This window comes from Tiliqua scincoides, chromosome 13 (assembly GCF_035046505.1).
Source record: "Tiliqua scincoides isolate rTilSci1 chromosome 13, rTilSci1.hap2, whole genome shotgun sequence".
Classification (NCBI taxonomy): Eukaryota; Metazoa; Chordata; class Lepidosauria; order Squamata; family Scincidae; genus Tiliqua; species Tiliqua scincoides.
The window spans coordinates 5,885,600-5,905,114 of NC_089833.1; the positions used below are offsets into that span (position 1 = coordinate 5,885,600).

The 19,515-nt window shown below is 47.1% G+C and overlaps 1 protein-coding gene and 1 pseudogene across 1 annotated transcript in view; both read left to right on the forward strand.

The window, feature by feature from the left end:
* Window positions 1-19,515, forward strand: part of RBFOX1 (RNA binding fox-1 homolog 1) — a 160,418-nt gene that overhangs the window by 101,556 nt on the left and 39,347 nt on the right. Inside the window, exon 7 of the mRNA XM_066640814.1 lies at window positions 16,913-16,993. Coding sequence (XP_066496911.1) covers window positions 16,913-16,993 — 81 coding nt within the window. The remainder of the gene's footprint in view (window positions 1-16,912; window positions 16,994-19,515) is intronic.
* Window positions 13,336-13,458, forward strand: LOC136634067 (5S ribosomal RNA; annotated as a pseudogene).

A 19,515-nucleotide genomic window follows, 5' to 3' on the forward strand; every position in this document is an offset into this window, starting at 1 on the left:
GCTGTGGATCTCAACAACTGGTATTCTGTAGCATACTTCCTCTGAATAGGGAGGGTTTTATATTCAGATTCAGGCTACCCTTTATTGGCATAACATAAAAACATTATATAGCCATCCAAAGCAGGAGCCCTTGTTAGAGGTCTTCTTTGTGTCTGATGGCTCAGGTTTGAAAGAAATCTCCTTAAACCCTAAGCCAAGGAACCTGCCTTATGTGGAGTCAGAACACTGGTCTATCCATATTTTCTACACAAGCTAACAACAGCTTCTGCGGTGTTTTAGGCTGAGGGACACCATTCTCTGGGGACACCAGGGGCTGAAAATGAAATTTTGTCTGTGCAAAGGAGTTGTTGAGCTATGTCTATCCAGCATTTTGAACATGCTTAGTTTTAGCACATCTTAGTTGCCGCATGACAGGAACAGAAATTGCAGCTTTTATAAGGTGTAACTAACTATATAGCCATCCTAACCTGAGGTCTCTCGAATTAACACACTGAAACGCTGGCTTCTCGATATAAATGACTTTGTGTTAATGACAAATATCATAATACGCCCATAGTATAATTATCGACTTTTTTTTTCCTTGAGTTTATGTAGAATTAACAACCCAGCATCTAATTGCCTGCAAAGGGTAGGCCGTGAAGAGTTCATATATTTTGTACATTAAAATCAATATTTTCCATCTCTCCGGAAGGTGATTTTCTTAATTTAGTGGACTTTCCTCTAACATTTATTTTGTTTCTTAATTATAAAATGGCAGCTTATTGATTTTGGCATGGATCCTTAGAGAGCTCCCCAATGCATTTTTATTGCCAGTGGTGGGTTGAGATATTTGGCCCTCCTAATGAGAATCTTTAATTACATCTAAGAGGGCATTAATCTTGTGGCATAATTTGTGATATAATGTCCTACCAATAGAAGATTTACAGCTTCTTTTTGAAGATATTCTTCTAATTACCGCTATTTACCTATTCTAGGTATATATATGTAAGGTTGCATTCTTATACCCATTTACTTAAGAGTAAGTCCCATTTAACTCCATGGGACTGACTTCTGAGTATGCATTCCTAGGCATGCGAGGGTCTACTTGCATGCTGCTATTAGTCAGGTCTAAGCTAAACCATCTTGCCCAATGTTTTTCAGTGGTTTCCAGCTCTTGCAAACAGTGGTTTCTCCAGTGCGGGTGCTGCCCAGGGTGGGTATAGAACCCCTACACTGCATGACACCCCCATACTTAACCTGGAGCTATGCATGGTACCCGGAAGTGATTTGGCAGTGACTCGATCAAGTCATTGTGTCATCGCGCACACCTCCAAATCCCATCTAGGGTGGCTGTTTCTGGCCGTTTAGAGCTTCAGGGAGGGCAGGAGGGCCCATCTGCTGCCAAATCTGTTGCAACTCAGAACTAGGACCATTTGGGGGGGAGGGGGAAATTAGCTTAAAGTGGGCTTAAATTCTGTAGGCAAAGCTTGGAATGGGAATTTGGCAAAACAGGCAGATCCCATGGCAATTAGATAGATAGATAGATAGATAGATAGATAGATAGATAGATAGATAGATAGATAGATAGATAGATAGATAGATAGATAGATAGATAGATAGATCTTGTTGGCATCCTTCAGTCTCAGAAGACTATGGTATCGTGCTCTGAATAGTGTTCTGGAGCAGAGTGTCCTCTCCAGTGCGCGAAGCCTGGGTAAAGTAGATATGGAGGATAGACTGTTTCCCATGCAGCAAATCCCCCCTCTCCACGTCGCTGAAATGGTCCAGTGGAAAGGCAGAAGCCAATACGGTTGGTTCCAGCGGCGTCACAGGAGTTGCCAGAACGGGACTGTGTTCAGCCATGAACTGCCTCAGGGACTCCGGCTCCGGATTTTGCCTCCAGGTTGACTCCTGAAGCCTTTTCTATAACTGGATGTAGCCACAAGGCAGTGGAGGTTTGGGACCAGAGTTTTCCTTCTCTCAGATGAGCTGCCTTCCCAGGCTAAAGAGTCCCATCTACCTGGTGGCTGTTCAGTCGCCTCTTACAACAAGTACAGCCAAACTGAGGGCCTATTCTTATTCCCAGCCCCCAGGGTAGATGGATGGATGGATGGATGGATGGATGGATGGATGGATGGATGGATGGATGGATAGATAGATAGATAGATAGATAGATAGATAGATATTTTAGCTTCATGGAAAACTTTCCACATTAATTTCAACTGAAGAACCTCTCCATGTCTACTGTGTAGCCTTAGTATATTATAGAGGAGTCTGGAGAGTTCCTTAGGGTACCCTTCTCATTGAAGATCTCTGCTAAGTTTCTGTGGAACCCCAGACAGTCGCAACATTATGGAGGTGTGGGTGGTGCCAGCACACAAAGGTGCCATCTTCAGAAGGGGTGACACCACACTGCCCACACCTCCATCTTCGGCCCTCTCCAGCCCCAGCTGCCTTGTGCTCTTGCTAGTGATTGCGTTTTCACCGCTAACCGACGAGAAAATGAAGTGACTGAGCCCAGAGCAGGCCAAGGATTGCTGAATGGAGGCGGTTTCAAAGGTGGGCTTTTTGCAATTAAAGCAATGCGATAGCCCGTATGGTCAGGAGCAATATGATTATGTCATTATGTCACCCTTTCGGAATGCCGAGCAGGTGCCGCACCAGGTGGTATCCACCCCAGGGACACCTCTGACCTCGGGGTCTCCTGGAACACAGTTTGGGAATGCCAAAGTGGCACTGGAAAGAGCCCTCAGATAATTCTACCAGTTTGGTACACGGTGACTTTGGAACAGTCAAAGTCAGGGCCTAGGAGAGGGGGGTAAAGGGGGTAATTTGTACCCTGGCTCAGGGTCACAAAGGGGGTCCAGGAGTCAAAGAAAGTTCCTGGGATCATACATTTTTCTATCTCACCTGATGCTGGGGGCACAACTGTGGGTACAGAGTGACAACCTCAGCCGCAAGCTATACACACTGAGCCCAGGAATGGATCCATGACCCTCCTTAACACAGTGTCAAATCTGGGAGGAAACAGACCTGCTACAGTAGCTCTTTGGACTTGTGGCTCTGCTAACCATGAAGGAGCTCAGAGACACAGGTGTGAGGCTGCAGCCGCTGCAGAAGTTCATTTCAGTGCACACAGCACACTGTCCTTTCTAGTGTGGACCTGAATACAAAGATGCTAATTTTCTGCAATGGATTTTCTGTATTTCAAAGGTTTTAGAGAGACTCAGGAGTGCATTTGGTTTTCCATCTAGCTGCCAATGCCACCTGGTTGGGTAGACCTGGGCTCCGCACCAAGAAGCCCAGTAGACCTGGGCTCCGAAGACTTTTCTATGTGTCAGCACTCTCCCCCTGCCCTATTTTGCCCCTCGTTCTGCATGCCATTGCCCTCCTCCCCCTTTGGGAATGGGCCCAAAAGAAACTTTGTGCCCCCCACCCCCCACTAAAATTCCTCTCAGAGGCCCTGGTCAAAGCAGCTTGTTTGATTGACAAGAAGCCTCAGCTGATGGCTGTGAACAGTATAGGAAGTGCGCAGATTGTTTGATCTGATTTTCCAGCATTGCCATGTTCAAAAACTGTACATGAAAAACCAAACTGCTTCCAAGCCAGGGTGAGAGAGGGTGTTATTGTTTCGTTGTTTTTCCTTGGTTTCTAAATGATGAAAAATTTAGCCCCTCAGGCAACAAAGATGATATATCTTCAGAGAAACTGTTGATTTAAAATATCTTTAATCTTGATAAATAAGTTTAAAAAAAAAAAAAAGAGGGGGGGAAGGTTATACAAAGCTGTCAGGGGGGCACTGATGAATGGCAAATTCACCCGTTTCTCAATTGGCGGTGAAGACACACACCAGAAGCCTTAACCGTGCCGTAGATCATATCTGCCAACCCCTTTCTTTGATTAAATATTCCATCAGTGCAGGCTATAAGGCGGTAAACCTTAACAAGATTCATAAGATGCGCCTCTTGAATACACATAACTCACTTCCTCGGATGGAAAGCACCCTGCATGCAGAAGAAAATTAGAATGGAGTTAAATTACTCCCTAAGACAAGATCAATAGAGGAAAGGGGAGGAGGGAGAGACCCCCCCAATGCAATGCAGATTTAAGATATAGTTATGTCCTGACAACTCCAAGTAGACAATTAAAGTCAAAAGTAGAGCCGTGCAACGTAAATCAACTCTAAAACCTTGAACATAATAATAAATGGTCAGGGCCACTTGGCAATCTTGTTATAGCTAGATTTCCTACTCTGCCCCCCGCCCCATGTTTTTTGGTAAAAGCAGACTTTGCATTAAGAATGTATACGTCAGGTTTAAAAAAAAATGAAAGAAGAGAATTTAAGGTAGACTAGAGCCAATGATAACTACTACTAGGCTGTTGCAACTACTGCTACTAGCAGGGTCCAAGAGAGGGAGTACAGGGGGTAAATTGTGCTCAGAAGCCAAAGCAGGGGCCCCCCAAATTTCCTGGGATCTTACATTTTCCAATGTCACCAGGACCCATGAGAAAGGGGTACATTATTCCAGGACCCAGGGTCAAAATGGTGGTCCAGGAACCAAAGGACCCATAAATTTCCTGGGATCTCAGAAAATGTTTGCATATATTGTGTGAAGGCTAGCATCCATATTTTGTGTAAGCTCACATAGTTTTAGGCATTGTAATTTGTAGAAATTATATTCTAATGAGCGTATGAAATTATGGTCCAATGGAAAAGGAAAGGGTTAAAAAAAAAGAAAAAGCTTTGTACCCCAAAAGGAGCCCCAAAGAAACTTTGTACTCCCTGATAAAATTACTCTTGGAGACCCTGTCTACTACTACTGTAGCTACTTCTAATATTAAACTCAAAACCATGAAGAGTTAGGTCTGTAAACCATATGTTGGATGGACTGAATGAGAGTATGCAGTGTGAGTTGGGCCAGAGTTCAAAGCCTCAAACAAAATCAAGGCTTGAGGCAAAGCTCAGTCAGACCCCCTATTAGCTTATCAGATCACCTGCTCCTGTTGAATTGAGGAGCTGCAATACCATCCTCTGGCCATTGGGTTGGTGGCGCTGTTGAGTTGGGAAAAAATAAAATAGCTCCCATTGCCTGAGCAAGGTCCCTAAGACCTTTCTGGTTTCAGTTTCCTACCATCTCATTTTCAACATCTAAATCTGGATTTGGTTGTCGTGTGGATGTATTGGCAACCTTCAGTCTTTAAAGACTATGGTATCGCGCTCTGAAAGGTGGTTCTGGCACAGCATCTAGTGTGGCTGAAAAGGCCAATCCGGGAGTGACAATCCCTTCCACACCGGGAGCAAGTGCAGTCTGTCCCTGGTCTGTCTCCCTGGCTATGGGCCTTCCTTCTTTGCCTCTTAGCCTCAGACTGTTGGCCAAGTGTCTCTTCAAACTGGGAAAGGCCATGCTGCACAGCCTGCCTCCCAGCGGGCCGCTCAGAGGCCAGGGTTTCCCACCTGTTGAGGTCCATTCCTAAGGCCTTCAGATCCCTCTTGCAGATGTCCTTGTATCGCAGCTGTGGTCTACATGTAGGGCGCTTTCCTTGCACGAGTTCTCCATAGAGGAGAACCTTTGGGATCCGGCCATTGTCCATTCTCACGACATGGCCAAGCCAACGCAGGCGTCTCTGTTTCAGCAGTGCATACATGCTAGGGATTCCAGCACATTCCAGGACTGTGTTGTTAGGAACTTTGTCCTGCCAGGTGATGCCGAGAATGCGTCGGAGGCAGCGCATGTGGAAAGCGTTCAGTTTCCTCTCCTGTTGTGAGTGGAGAGTCCATGACTCGCTGCAGTACAGAAGTGTACTCAGGACGAAAGCTCTGTAGACCTGGATCTTGGTATGTTCCGTCAGCTTCTTGTTGGACCAGACTCTCTTTGTGAGTCTGGAAAACGTGGTAGCTGCTTTACCGATGCGTTTGTTTAGCTCGGTATCGAGAGAAAGCGTGTCGGAGATCGTTGAGCCAAGGTACACAAAGTCATGGACAACCTCCAGTTCATGCGCAGATATTGTAATGCAGGGAGGTGAGTCCACATCCTGAACCATGACCTGTGTTTTCTTCAGGCTGATTGTCAGTCCAAAATCTTGGCAGGCCTTGCTAAAACAATCCATGAGCTGCTGGAGATCCATGGAGCTGCTGGTGTGGATGAGCGTAAATGAAATAAAACTCAAGAGGGAGCCATTGTTGGTTGGGGTTCCATCCCTTTGAATGCAATAGCTCTGGGGGGCCCAGCCTTTCAACTTACTGGGATGCTGGACCTTTTAACAATTGTGTAGAGGAGGGAATTTCAGCAGGTGTAGCTGTCATCTATGCAAGTCTGACTGGACAAAATGCTGCTGCCAGCATGCTCTTGGGGTCAAGATGACTGGAGCCCGTTACACCTGTTTTGCATGGGCTATGAGTTTTGCTTCTAGGCTATGAGTTTCGGCCTCTAAAGTCCGAGATGATCTGGGACTGGCAGCGCAAGCCTATGCGTGTCTCCTCAGACGTTAAGGCCCATGGTGTTTAATGAGACTAACTCCCAGGAAAGTGTATATAGAATTGCAGCCTTGCAATTAAGGATTGCCCATATGAGCCTGGTTGAGTTTTAAGGCCAGATATGAGGAGGGATGGCTCATGGACTGTTTGATTCACTATTAAAAGTGATTTGGTTGGCAAATCACTGAGAAGGTGGCGCCTTCTCTGTGGTGGCACCACAGCTGTGAAACTTCCTCTGTAAAGAATTTAAGACTGCAATCCTATCCACACTTTCCTGAGAGTAAGTTACTTATGAATAGACAAGCCTAGGATTGTGCTCTAAGTAGGTAATACCTTTCCATTCCGAAAGGCTTTTAATTCTGGAATTTTAATTTTAATTAAGTGTTTGAAATAGTGTTTTTTTTAAAAAATATTATTATTCTGCTAATAATTGGGTACCCCTGCTAATTGGGTAAGAGGCACTTTTTCAAGTGGGTGCTCCTTTTTTAGCAGGGGGAGAGTAACTGGCCCACCTCACCCCAGCACTGTCTGTTCTAGTGGCTGTCTGCTGGTATTCCTTTGCATCTTTTTAGATTGTGAGCCCTTTTGGGACAGGGAGCCATTTAGTTATTTGATTTTTCTCTGTAACCGCTTTGTGAACTTTTAGTTGAAAAGCGGTATAATAATAATAATAATAATAATAATAATAATAATAATAATAATTCTGCTTTATTCCTAGATTGCTACCACTCTATCATATTTATATATAAATATAGATATAGATATAGATAGATATATATCTATATCTAGATAGATAGATCCATCTAGATAGATAGATAGATAGATAGATAGATAGATAGATAGATAGATAGATAGATAGAATATATATAACACAACAAATAGCATACAATGCAACAATAAATAAATACTTCGAACACAAGTTGTAGCACTTTAGATTTGTAACTTGGCAATCCAGCAGCTAGCACTGGAGAATCAAGGCTTCTAGTTGGCAGGCTGCCACCCTTTCCCAAGGTCACCATGAAATCTAAACGTTTTGTGAAAGAGGATCCTAATTTAATGTATTATTGATATCTTATTGTTAGAATTACATCTTTCTGGAGAGGATAGGTGTTGCTGGAGAAAATGGCTGAACTCAGGGGTAGTGTTAAAGGTGCAGCTTCTAGGCACAGGCTGGGGGGGGCACATCCTATCTGTCCCCAGGTCCACCACTGGCCATGGCTCTCCCATAAGAACAGCCCCACTGGATCAGGCCATAGGCCCATCTAGTCCAGCTTCCTGTATCTCACAGTGGCCCACCAAATGCCCCAGGGCTCAGGAAGCCCTGACAAGAAATGGCAATAATAGAGAGATAATGGTTGGCAACCTCAGTCTCGAAAGACTATGGTATAAGCCTACAACACCCCATGTTCCCAGGCAGTCTCCCATCCAAGTACTAACCAGGCCTGACCCTGCTTAGCTTCCGAGATCAGACGAGATCGCGAGATAGTGTTCAGTATAGGGAGATGGTTGGCAACCTTCAGTCTGGAAAGACTATGGTATAAGCCTACAGCACCCGGTATTCCCAGGCGGTCTCCCATCCAAGTACTAATCAGGCCTGACCCTGCTTAGCTTCCAAGGTCAGACAAATCGGGCATGTGCAGGGTAACAGTTAGCAGCAGCCGCAGAGCACCCTCCCTCTTTCTGAGTGGTTGACACCATTCTAACTTTCCAACATATTCTGCCCCCCCCCAGCACAGCATAGGAGACTGGGGTATTTGGGAGTGCTAGAATAGCCTCACCTAGTCTTTTGGCTGCTCCCCCACCCAGTGAGTCAGTAAGCCAGGAGAATGTTGACCAAACAATGGAAGAAGGAAGCCTCAACAGGCATGGATGGCAGTTCTTTTTTATTTATTTTGCACATTTTCATACTTCCGCGTAACTCAGGGTGGTGTACATGGTTTCCTCCCTGCTTGTGTCTTCACAACAACCCTGTGAGGTAGGCAAGGCTGAGAGAGAGTGACGGGCGCAAGTTCACCCAGGCTTTGAACCTGGATCTTCCAGGTCTAAGTCCAACACCAGAACCACTTTGCCGTGAAAGAGAACTCTTCTCTGTCTCAGGAAGGCTAGCTAGTGCACGTGCATTTTAAGCAGTGCCTGCGATGCTGAATCAGGCTGGTGGTGGTCAAGCAGGTCGGAAAGAGCAGACTGATTGGCAGCTAGGTACTCTGGTAATGCATTGGCATCACCTGATGGTCTCCTTCCCTGATAAACTCCCAGGTGGAGGAAGGTAACAGACCTGAATACTTTCTACCAAACAGTAACATGGAACTGGCTCTCTGATGTTCCCTGATTTCTAGGACCAGGAGGATTCTGGTGTGATAGCATCCTGGCCTGGCCTTCCTGCAGTTACCTTCTGTGTCCAACAGCTCTGGTGGCACAGGGAAAGTAAGTCTTAGCTGTCTAAAAGGAAGGTGAGATCCGTGGAACATGAGTAAGAACCCGTGAGCCATGCACCCATGATTCAGTGGCCATGTTCTTCATGGTGCAAGTGGGTGCCACGGGGCATGAAGGGAACTGAGGGTCACCTAGGCTGGTTAACAGGGAAGGTCAAATTGGAACTGCAGGACGTTTGCTAGATGTGAGCAGACAAGTTGCTTTGATAACGTCTAGAGCTCAGTTGAACGTTGATTTATTTCCTTGGCTTCGACTGCTTTTCCCAGACCCCGTTCGTTCCCTATGGCAGGGGTTCCCAAAGTCTTCCATCACAACGCCTTTAGGGTGTCATGGAAGACTCAATGGGGTGCCCCCAGTGGCCCCCACCTACCTGTTTTCCCAGGCGCCACCATCTTGGCTCTCACGAGATTTTGCAAGATCCAAGATGGCAGCACCTGGTTGAGAGAAGAGGCCGTGGGGGAACAGTGACCCAGGTAAATTTGAGAACCACTGCCCTAGGGTGATTCTTAAAGGGGCAGACTCTTTGGCCGAAGCCTGGCATGGCTACATCTCTTTGTTATACCATCGGTCTAATGTGCTGTCTGTGGTAGTGAGTAGACCAGGGAGCATCTCTGTAGATGTGACCAGTCTCTCAAGGGACACAGGATCTGGAGGGGTGTACTTAGGGTGTTTTCAGCTTGAGGGCTTCTAATTGACAGGTTCCTGCTCTGTGTTGGGACTGGGTTCAGGGCAGGTTGGGTTTGCAGGCTGGGTTGGTTGTTGGTGCCCAGGAGTCATGAAAAGGCCACCTCATTCAAGGAGCAACGTATAGATCAGCAAGCATAGGATGGTCACCCCAAAATCAAGGAAAATGTTCTTACTTATAAATCCCCAGTACTTCTCACTTAAATTTTGTCCCATCCAAGCTCCCCAGATCCTCAAAAGAAAAGCCACCCTTATCGCTTCTCCCCAGCCCCTGAGACAGGCTCTTGATTCTGCAACTAATTGCACAGTTGCTGGAAATATGATTAATACATGTACAGCATGTTGTGTATGGTTGTGCGACATCCCACATCCCCTCAGCAGATTAATACCGTAACACCAATTACTCAAAAGATCCACAGGGAGATGAGCTAAGTTAAAAGGACCTTCATACTTGAGATATAGCATGGAAGGTGTCTAATGCTTGACAAAGCTGTTCAGTGCGTTCTGTTTGATCAGGTCTGTATTTTGAGGGAGGCTAAGAGCTGGGACGCTAGACTACAGGTGGGATATCATGTCTGAATGCTTCTTTAGATCATTCCCCCCTCCCCGGTGTCGTACACTTGGGTCTCACTCCCAGGGTTTTGGGTGCTCAGAGTTGTTGGTTCTGAACCCTAGAGCCCTCAAAGATCCCTGTTCGGTAGTACTGCCACCACCCTGTAAGAGCCAGTGCCTCAGTCCAGGGACACCGAGACCCTCTAGGCTTAACTATCTCCCTTGTAGGCACTGAGCACTTTCTTTACTTAAAGTATCAGTCCTCAAGTTACTAGTCCACAATGAGGATTTTTGGTAGCTTGCTGAACGGCTAGGCAGGATTCTGAACCTTTGTCCCCAACAGACAATGAACCAACATGGTAAAAGATTTTCTACTTTATTAAATACATAAGGTTACAAAAGTTACAAAAAGGCAGCAAATGCTAGAGGCATAAAAAACTTCTAGGAAACATATCGGCATAAAACAACAAAGCTAACTGGCTAACTCTATTATTCCCTAACCCTCACCTGTGTCAGCTTCTTTTGTAGATCCTCAGGCCAGTTACCTATGGCCACATGGTCCTGGTGGGGCAGGATGTGCACCCACCACCTCTCTCACCAAGAGACAAGGAACAAAGACCCTGTCCTTGGGAAGTGGGGCTGGAAGCTCGCCCTCTCAGCTCTTCCCTCCCCCCTGGAGATCTGCAGCTGCATTCCATCCTTGATGGGCATCTTTCTGACTGCCTAGGTGCTACATTATCACCTTCCATTGAGTTGTAAATCCTAGCAGCTAGGAAATGCAAGCCACTTCTGTGTTACTGTTTTAGCTTGGTTCAGGCCTTGCAATGCTACTAGGCCTGAACTGTACATATCCATAAGGCAGTTGGCACCCAAAGGCAATCCAAAGTTCTTCAATGCAGGGTCAGACCAATGATCTCTATAGGTCACCTACATTCTACCTGTCAACAAGAACCAGATTAGTGGCATCAGTGGAGGAGGGGTGCATGTCAGGGGCAGACTGCACTGGGTGACACCATCGGAGGTGAGACCAAAAGAGCTGGATCCAGGCAGACCTGACCATGGCTGGAAAAGTCTCCTGGTCTGCCCGGCCCCTGTCATTCACTCTCCATGAGGCCAGGCCTACTGGGCAGGTAGTCTGGTAGAACCTGAGACTTTTTGGGGGGAAGTCTGGTGGACCTGGACTCTGGAGATTTTTCCAGCTGCAGCAGGTACAGGAGGAGATTAATTGGGGGGGGGGGGAGGTTATGATGCCATGAATTACCACACTGGGTGAGACAACCCTAGTGACATCACTCCACCAATCTTGGCGTTTCAAATTGCTGCCTCTTCTTTCCAAAGTAGAATTGATACATTTGGGTTCCTCGACTATTCCATTTTTGGTTTTAATTTTCCTGATTTTGTGCAGAAAGGTTTCGATCCTTGCCGGATCAAAGACCTCTTCTGGAGACCTTTTCAAAGAACTTTTTTCTGGAGGAAAAGTTCATTACGGGTTACAAGTCACAGTAGGTATGTGCAAGCTCTTGGTTTTAGAGGCAGGCTGCCTCTGATTGCCAGATGCAGGGGAGGGCACCGGGACGGAGATTGTGTCTGTTGTCTTGTGTGCTCCCTGGGGCATTTGGTGGGCCGCTGTGAGATACAGGAAGCTGGACTAGATGGGCCTATGGAATGATCCAGTGGGGCTGTTCTTAGGTTGTTAACTACAATTCCCAGGAGGCCTTGCAGGTCTCTTGTTATCTGGTGTGCTCCTTGGGGCATTTGGTGGGCCGCTGTGAGATACAGGAAGCTGGACTAGATGGGCCTATGGCCTGCTCCAGTGGGGCTGTTCTTATGTTCTTAACTACAATTCCCAGGAAGCCTTGCAGGTCTCTTGTTATCTGGTGTGCTCCTTGGGGCATTTGGTGGGCCGCTGTGAGATACAGGAAGCTGGACTAGATGGGCCTATGGCCTGATCCAGTGGGGCTGTTCTTACGTTGTTAACTACAATTCCCAGGAGGCCTTGCAGGTCTCTTGTTGTCTGGTGTGCTCCCTGGGGCATTTGGTGGGCCGCTGTGAGATACAGGAAGCTGGGCTAGATGGGCCTATGGCCTGATCCAGCAGGGCTCTTCTTACGCTCTCTCTAGTCCACCCTGCTTCCCACTGTGGCCTCTGGGCATGTGCCATTTCCTTCAGCCTTGTTTCTTCCGCATGTGTCTGGGGCCTCCCTTGAAACAAACAGGGCGGTGCACGCCCACAAGAGGAAAGCAGCTGCCTGTACCATATGACCAATGAATGGCTGTACATCTGGTCTTCCTTCTGTCCCCTGAGCCACCAAGACATGGGGTTGGCTGCTCCTCAGAAGATGAGGATCTGCCTAGTTGGTGGTCATGCTGCCCTTTTAACCTCAAGGCTGGACCAGGCGGGGAAGAGGGTGGGGAGGGGCCAGAGAGACAGGCCAGGAAGGGGAGGACCCAGCGCTTCATGGCGTGGTGATGAGAAGTCTCTGGACAGGGTACCTGACGGCTGTTCAGGGTCTGCTCTTTTGTAGCTGGGGCAAACCCAGGGAAGGAAGGGCTTCCCATGTAGAGCTGGAGGAGGGTGAAGTGACCCTCTCCCCACTGCTGAACTCTGAGACCTGGCTGGGGGAATCCCAGTTGTTGGCTCAGCACCCCTCCTTTTTATTTCTACTTCTCTTTCCCTGGGGCCAAGAAAGACTCAGACACCAAGTGGCGTGCACCCCTCTGGTGGCAACCCTGCTGGGGACAGAGGATGGAGAAACCTACACAGGGCAACAGTGTATAAAATGCCCCAGTCATAATATATACTCTGTTTCCCTTGGTTGGCAACCTTCAGTCTCGAAAGACTATGGCAGCAACTGTTACCCTGCACGTGCCCGACTCATTTGATCTCGGAAGCTAAGCAGGGTCAGGCCTGGTTAGTACTTGGATGGGAGACTGCCTGGGAATACCGGGTGCTGTAGGCTTATACCATAGTCTTTCCATGCCCGATCTCGTCTGATCTTGGAAGCTAAGCAGGGTCAGGCCTGGTTAGTTCTTGGATGGGAGATCACCTGGGAATACCGGGTGCTATAGGCTTATACCATAGTCTTTCCATGCCTGATCTCGTCTTATCTCAGAAGCTAAGCAGGGTCAGGCCTGGTTAGTACTTGGATGGGAGACCGCCCGGGAATACCGGGTGCTGTAGGCTTATACCATAGTCTTTCCAGACTGAAGGTTGCCAACCATCTCCCTATACTGAACACTATCTCCCGATCTCGTCTGATCTTGGAAGCTAAGCAGGGTCAGGCCTGGTTAGTACTTGGATGGGAGACCGCCAGGGAATACCGGGTACTGTAGGCTTATACCATAGTCTTTCGAGACTGAAGGTTGCCAACCATCTCCCTATACTCAACACTATCTCCCGATCTCGTCTGATCTCAGAAGCTAAGCAGGGTCAGGACTGGTTAGTACTTGGATGGAAGACCGCCGGGGGATACCGGGTGCTGTAGGCTTATACCATAGTCTTTCGAGACTGCGGCTGCTGCTAACTGTTACCCTGCACATGCCCGATTTGTCTGACCTTGGAAGCTAAGCAGGGTCAGGCCTGGTTAGTACTTGGATGGGAGACCGCATGGGAACACCGGGTGCTGTAGGCTTATACCATAGTCTGTTTCCCTTACAAAATATAAAAATGGATGGTCTGATAAATACACTTCGATTAACCCTGCACTAGATTTAAATGTATAACCAATTAACTAATTTTAATACCTTAAAAAAAAACAAAAAAAAACAGCTGTTGGCATTTTTCTTTGAATAATCCTTGTTTAGTTTCCATAATCGTGTACATTTTAATGAAAAACTCATTAGAACGTAACACAGGGCATAATTAACTCTGGGTGATTCTTTCTATGTAAATAGCTGGTACAGATGCTGAATTTCATTGTCTGCTGGCATTATTAATTTTTCATACACCGATATTTCAGCCGTAATGGGTTGTAACAGCTCCTCAGAAGTTTTAGAAATCCATTAACAGTCATCAGAGTTGTTAATCTAGCTGGGATTTTTTTACCATTTATATGATAATACTTTAACACTACATTAAAAAACAACAACAATAGAAACCGCTTTATCTTTTCTCTGTTTTGAAGCAAATATCCGTATATAATTAACATAAGTAATATTAAACAATCTTGTGCTACTTTGTCTATATTTAGAAAACAAGTTAATCCATTTCATTAATGGCATCTCAAAATAAATTTATTAAAAAAGGAGTGGGGAAATATGGAAATTAAGGTGGAAATCTGGCCTAGATGCCATTGAAAAGGGGATTGGACAAATTTATGGAGGAAAAGTCCATCACGGGTTACAAGCCATGAAGTGTATGTGCAACCTCCTGATTTTAGAAATGGGCTATGTCAGATGCAAGGGAGGGCACCAGGATGCAGGTCTCCTGTTGTCTTGTGTGCTCCCTGGGGCATTTGGTGGGCCGCTGTGAGATACAGGAAGCTGGACTAGTTGGGCCCATGGCTTGATCCAGTGGGGCTCTTCTTATGTTCTTACTGAGGAATTGAAGGAAATTCAGCTGAAAGATAAAAATACCCACACTTGAAAAGAATAATACTCTAGTAATCACAATATTTTACTGCTCTTTTAGAGCAGCTTGTATCAGTTGAGAACATGATCCATTAAAGCCGATGGGACCATCGCTCATGGCTTCTCATGCACAAGGTCCTTGCTTCAATCACAGACATCTCCCTGTAGAGCTGGGGAAGGCCCCTGTCTGAAATTCCAAAGAGCTCCTCCTAGTCTACATATAGACCAGTGGTTCTCAAACTTTTTAGCACTGGGACCCGCTTTTAAAAGTGCTGCTCTGTTGGGACCCACCTAGATTTACGAGACTTTTAAAAAAGCGGTGCTTCAAGTTACAGCTGCTCAAACCCCTGTTTTCATCCTTTTTACTATTGGGGGATTTGATGAGCTCCATGTTCATTGAATCGATACTATAACAGTGGCCTTGCATTCCCCCTTTGATAACAGCTGAAGCACATTCACCTACTCACAAGTAAATGTGCACAAGTGACTGTTTTGCTTTTCATAGAGCTTAATACATTCTCCTTGTCAGCTTGGGGGGGGGGACTTCCTTCTTGAGCGTTTGTTGGGGCCTGCCTTCATCAGATTGGGACCCTAAAGGCTGCTGCTTGATTTATAAATGCCAAAGCGTGTGTGGCTATAATCGTGATTGGGCAACAGTGTCTCCCCCCCCCCCATCCCTCAAGTAGCGGATTATTTCAGGCTTGAGGCACAGAACCTAATCTGCCCTGTCAGTTTCACAACCCACCAAAAATTGGTCCTGACCCACAGTTTGGGAAACAACTTGATAGAAGTTAGATGTGTCGCCTAAGCAGTCCTCAGTTCAGATTTGCTTCCACTGAAAGCATACTAGGGCTTCAATTGTATGCACACTTTTCTGGGAGAAACCCCCCACTGAACACAATGGGACTTACTTCTGAGTAAACCTGCATTGGGTTGTGCTGTAAATGGCTCCTTCATTGGTGTGAGGGGAGGCTCAGATCCTGCACATACTATTTCCAGGGTCTTGCATTCAGAACTCTTCAAAAGTTGTTGGGGTTTGCAGGGTGGTTGGGGGGGGGGGAAGAGAGAGATTGTATGTGTGTGTATCACAAACAGACAGGAAAAGGAGAATGGATGTCCTCTCACCTGGCTTGCAAAATTCATGAAATACCCTATAGGATAGTCATAAATTCTGCCATTCTGGCCTCTACTTTGGTAAACCCTTTAAGAACAAGAGAAGCTGGAAATCAAATAGGGATGTGGACTCTATAAACATCCCTGCTTCATATGTTCAAAGTGAAAGCACATCAGTTACTTGACTCATGTTTATATCTGTGGAAGAACAACATTTCAGGGAGATGAGGAAGATGAAGAAGGCAGGGTTGCGTTGGCTCAATCAGCAGCAGGGCTAATGATGTGTTGTCTGCCTAGGAGAGGAAAGAGACTGAGAGAGAGCAGCCGCTGAAACTGACCAGCCTCTCCATGCGAAATGAAGATCGGGGTACCCTGGAGGGGAGGGAATAGTGTGCCTGTCCCCAAGGCAACTTTGCAAACATACCTGTAAGCAGGGCTGATCCAAAGTGCCCCCAATTTTCTCTGCCACACTCCCTGGTGGTAAAAATATGGAGGGTCAACTTCAGCTTCCCACCCCCCCCTCCCCACCCCAGGGAACTGGAGAACGTTGAGAAATTTCTCAGCCTGTTGGGGCTGGACAATGTTGAGATTCTTCTCAACCTGTTGGCCAATTGCTCCGTTTCTTCTCCGATGGCCCCCCGCAGAACGAGACTGCATTGAAGCAGCAATGATGCCCTTTCTGGGGCATTCTGGGAGGGAAGTTTTGGCAGTTGCCTGCCCACATGTGATTCACAGCACCCCTGCTACTGCAGCCAGTGCCGGGCAGATAGAGGCCAAATGGGGGTGGAGGTGGGGCAGAGAACCAGCCACCCGCCTCCGATTGGTGGTCAGGTGCCCCTCAAACATTCTCAGAATTGGTTACCTTGAGCTCCCCACCCCAACTTTTGACCCCACTGAATCTTTCCAGAATGTTCAGCTCAGTACTGATGGGAGGGTGGGTGGCTGTTTTATGCAAAGGGATTGCACTTCAGCAAATTTCATGGCTATGTCATGTTGGGGGATATATATATATATTTATATATTTAATATCAGATTTAGTTTGAGTATTCCCAATCTCAGATCATACTCTTCCTCTCTGTCTCTCTCTCTCTGTCTCTCTCTCTCTTAGGCAGGGTGCTGCTGTGCCAGGCAAACCAGGAAGGATCTCCCGTGTACAGTGCCCCCAGTTCACTAGTATACACGTCCACAAGTAAGCCAGTGCTACAACTCTCTTTGTGTTTTGCCTGTGAATGTCAATGAAGCCCCCTGTGCCTCTTGCTTAGTTAAATGCGATGTGTAGAGAGGGATGTGATTGAAATATTTACTGCTGGCATTTGTCATAGGAGAAGCATGAGGGAGCCGGCCCCCCATCCCTAAACAACAACAACAACAACAACAACAACAACAAAAGAATCAGAGGAAGAGGCATGCCTCAAGTGGAATTCCCCCCCCCCCAAAAAAAAAAAACTGTCTAGTCTCTGGATGACATTCCATTTTTTAACTTTTTTCATTTTAGTCGAGCTACACTGTCAGAAGGCCAGATGCAGGGGAGGGCACCAGGATGAGGTCTCTCATCTGTGAGACACAGGAAGCTGGACTAGATGGGCCTATGGCCTGATCCAGTGGGGCTCTTCTTATGTTCTTAACTACAATTCCCAGAATGCCTTGCAGGTCTTCTTGTTAGCTGGTGTGCTCCCTGGGGCATTTGGTGGGCCGCTGTGAGACACAGGAAGCTGGACTAGATGGGCCTATGGCCTGATCCAGCGGGGCTCTTCTTATGTTCTTAACTACAATTCCCAGAATGCCTTGCAGGTCTTCTTGTTATCTGGTGTGCTCCCTGGGGCATTTGGTGGGCTGCTGTGAGACACAGGAAACTGGACTAGATGGGCCTATGGCCTGATCCAGTGGGGCTGTTCTTATGTTCTTAACTACAATTCCCAGAATGCCTTGCAGGTCTTCTTGTTATCTGGTGTGCTCCCTGGGGCATTTGGTGGGCTGCTGTGAGACACAGGAAGCTGGACTAGATGGGCCTATGGCCTGATCCAGCGGGGCTGTTCTTATGTTCTTAACTACAATTCCCAGAATGCCTTGCAGGTCTCCTTGTTATCTGGTGTGCTCCCTGGGGCATTTGGTGGGCCGCTGTGAGACACAGGAAGCTGGACTAGATGGGCCTATGGCCTGATCCAGCGGGGCTCTTCTTATGTTCTTAACTACAATTCCCAGAATGCCTTGCAGGTCTTCTTGTTATCTGGTGTGCTCCCTGGGGCATTTGGTGGGCCGCTGTAAGACACAGGAAGCTGGACTAGATGGGCCTATGGCCTGATCCAGTGGGGCTGTTCTTATGTTCTTAACTACAATTCCCAGAATGCCTTGCAGGTCTTCTTGTTATCTGGTGTGCTCCCTGGGGCATTTGGTGGGCTGCTGTGAGACACAGGAAACTGGACTAGATGGGCCTATGGCCTGATCCAGTGGGGCTGTTCTTATGTTCTTAACTACAATTCCCAGAATGCCTTGCAGGTCTTCTTGTTATCTGGTGTGCTCCCTGGGGCATTTGGTGGGCCGCTGTGAGATACAGGAAGCTGGACTAGGTGGGCCTTTGGCCTGATCCAGTGGGGCTGTTCTTATGTTCTTAACTACAATTCCCAGGAAGCCTTGCAGGTCTCTTGTTGTCTGGTGTGCTCCCTGGGGCATTTGGTGGGCCGCTGTGAGACACAGGAAGCTGGACTAGATGGGCCTATGGCTTGATCCAGTGGGGCTGTTCTTATGTTCTTAACTACAATTCCCAGGAGGCCTTGCAGGTCTCTTGTTATCTGGTGTGCTCCCTGGGGCATTTGGTGGGCCGCTGTGAGACACAGGAAGCTGGACTAGATGGGCCTATGGCTTGATCCAGTGGGGCTGTTCTTATGTTCTTAACTACAATTCCCAGGAGGCCTTGCAGGTCTCTTGTTATCTGGTGTGCTCCCTGGGGCATTTGGTGGGCCGCTGTGAGACACAGGAAGCTGGACTAGATGGGCCTATGGCCTGATCCAGTGGGGCTGTTCTTATGTTCTTAACTACAATTCCCAGGAAGCCTTGCAGGTCTCTTGTTGTCTGGTGTGCTCCCTGGGGCATTTGGTGGGCCGCTGTGAGACACAGGAAGCTGGACTAGATGGGCCTATGGCCTGAGCCAGTGGGGCTGTTCTTATGTTCTTATTATGTTCTTATTATGTACACAAAATGCTGATTAGGTGTCCAGAGCAGCGATTTTCAACAAGTGTATCAGGGCACACCAGTGTGCTGCAAATGGCCTGCATGCGTGCCGCGAGAGTTTGGGGAAGGGTCATTTATTAGTACGGCCATTGGGGGATTTGAGCGCCCCCACCCCCCACCAACAGGGCCTTGTCAATTGTTTGAAAAACTGATGACAATTTTCAGGGCCATGTCTGTGAGTCATAAGAGGTTGAAAATGGCTGCTCTAGAGCTTTTGCACCCCTGTTTTGAACTATGGTGGCAAGCATTGGATTGTTCGGATTGGCTCCAGAAACGTGTGGATTTTTAGAGCCCTTGTGCAAGAGATCAAAGCATTAATGAGAATAGCAATTATGAACAATTGTAACAATTATTATAAATAATAATTATGAACACATTAAAAATACAGGTGTCATCCTACATCTGCGGATCCCGTATCCGTGGATTTACTTATCCACGGATCTCTGCCCCCGCGTTCCCACTTATCTGTCTTACTTTACTGCT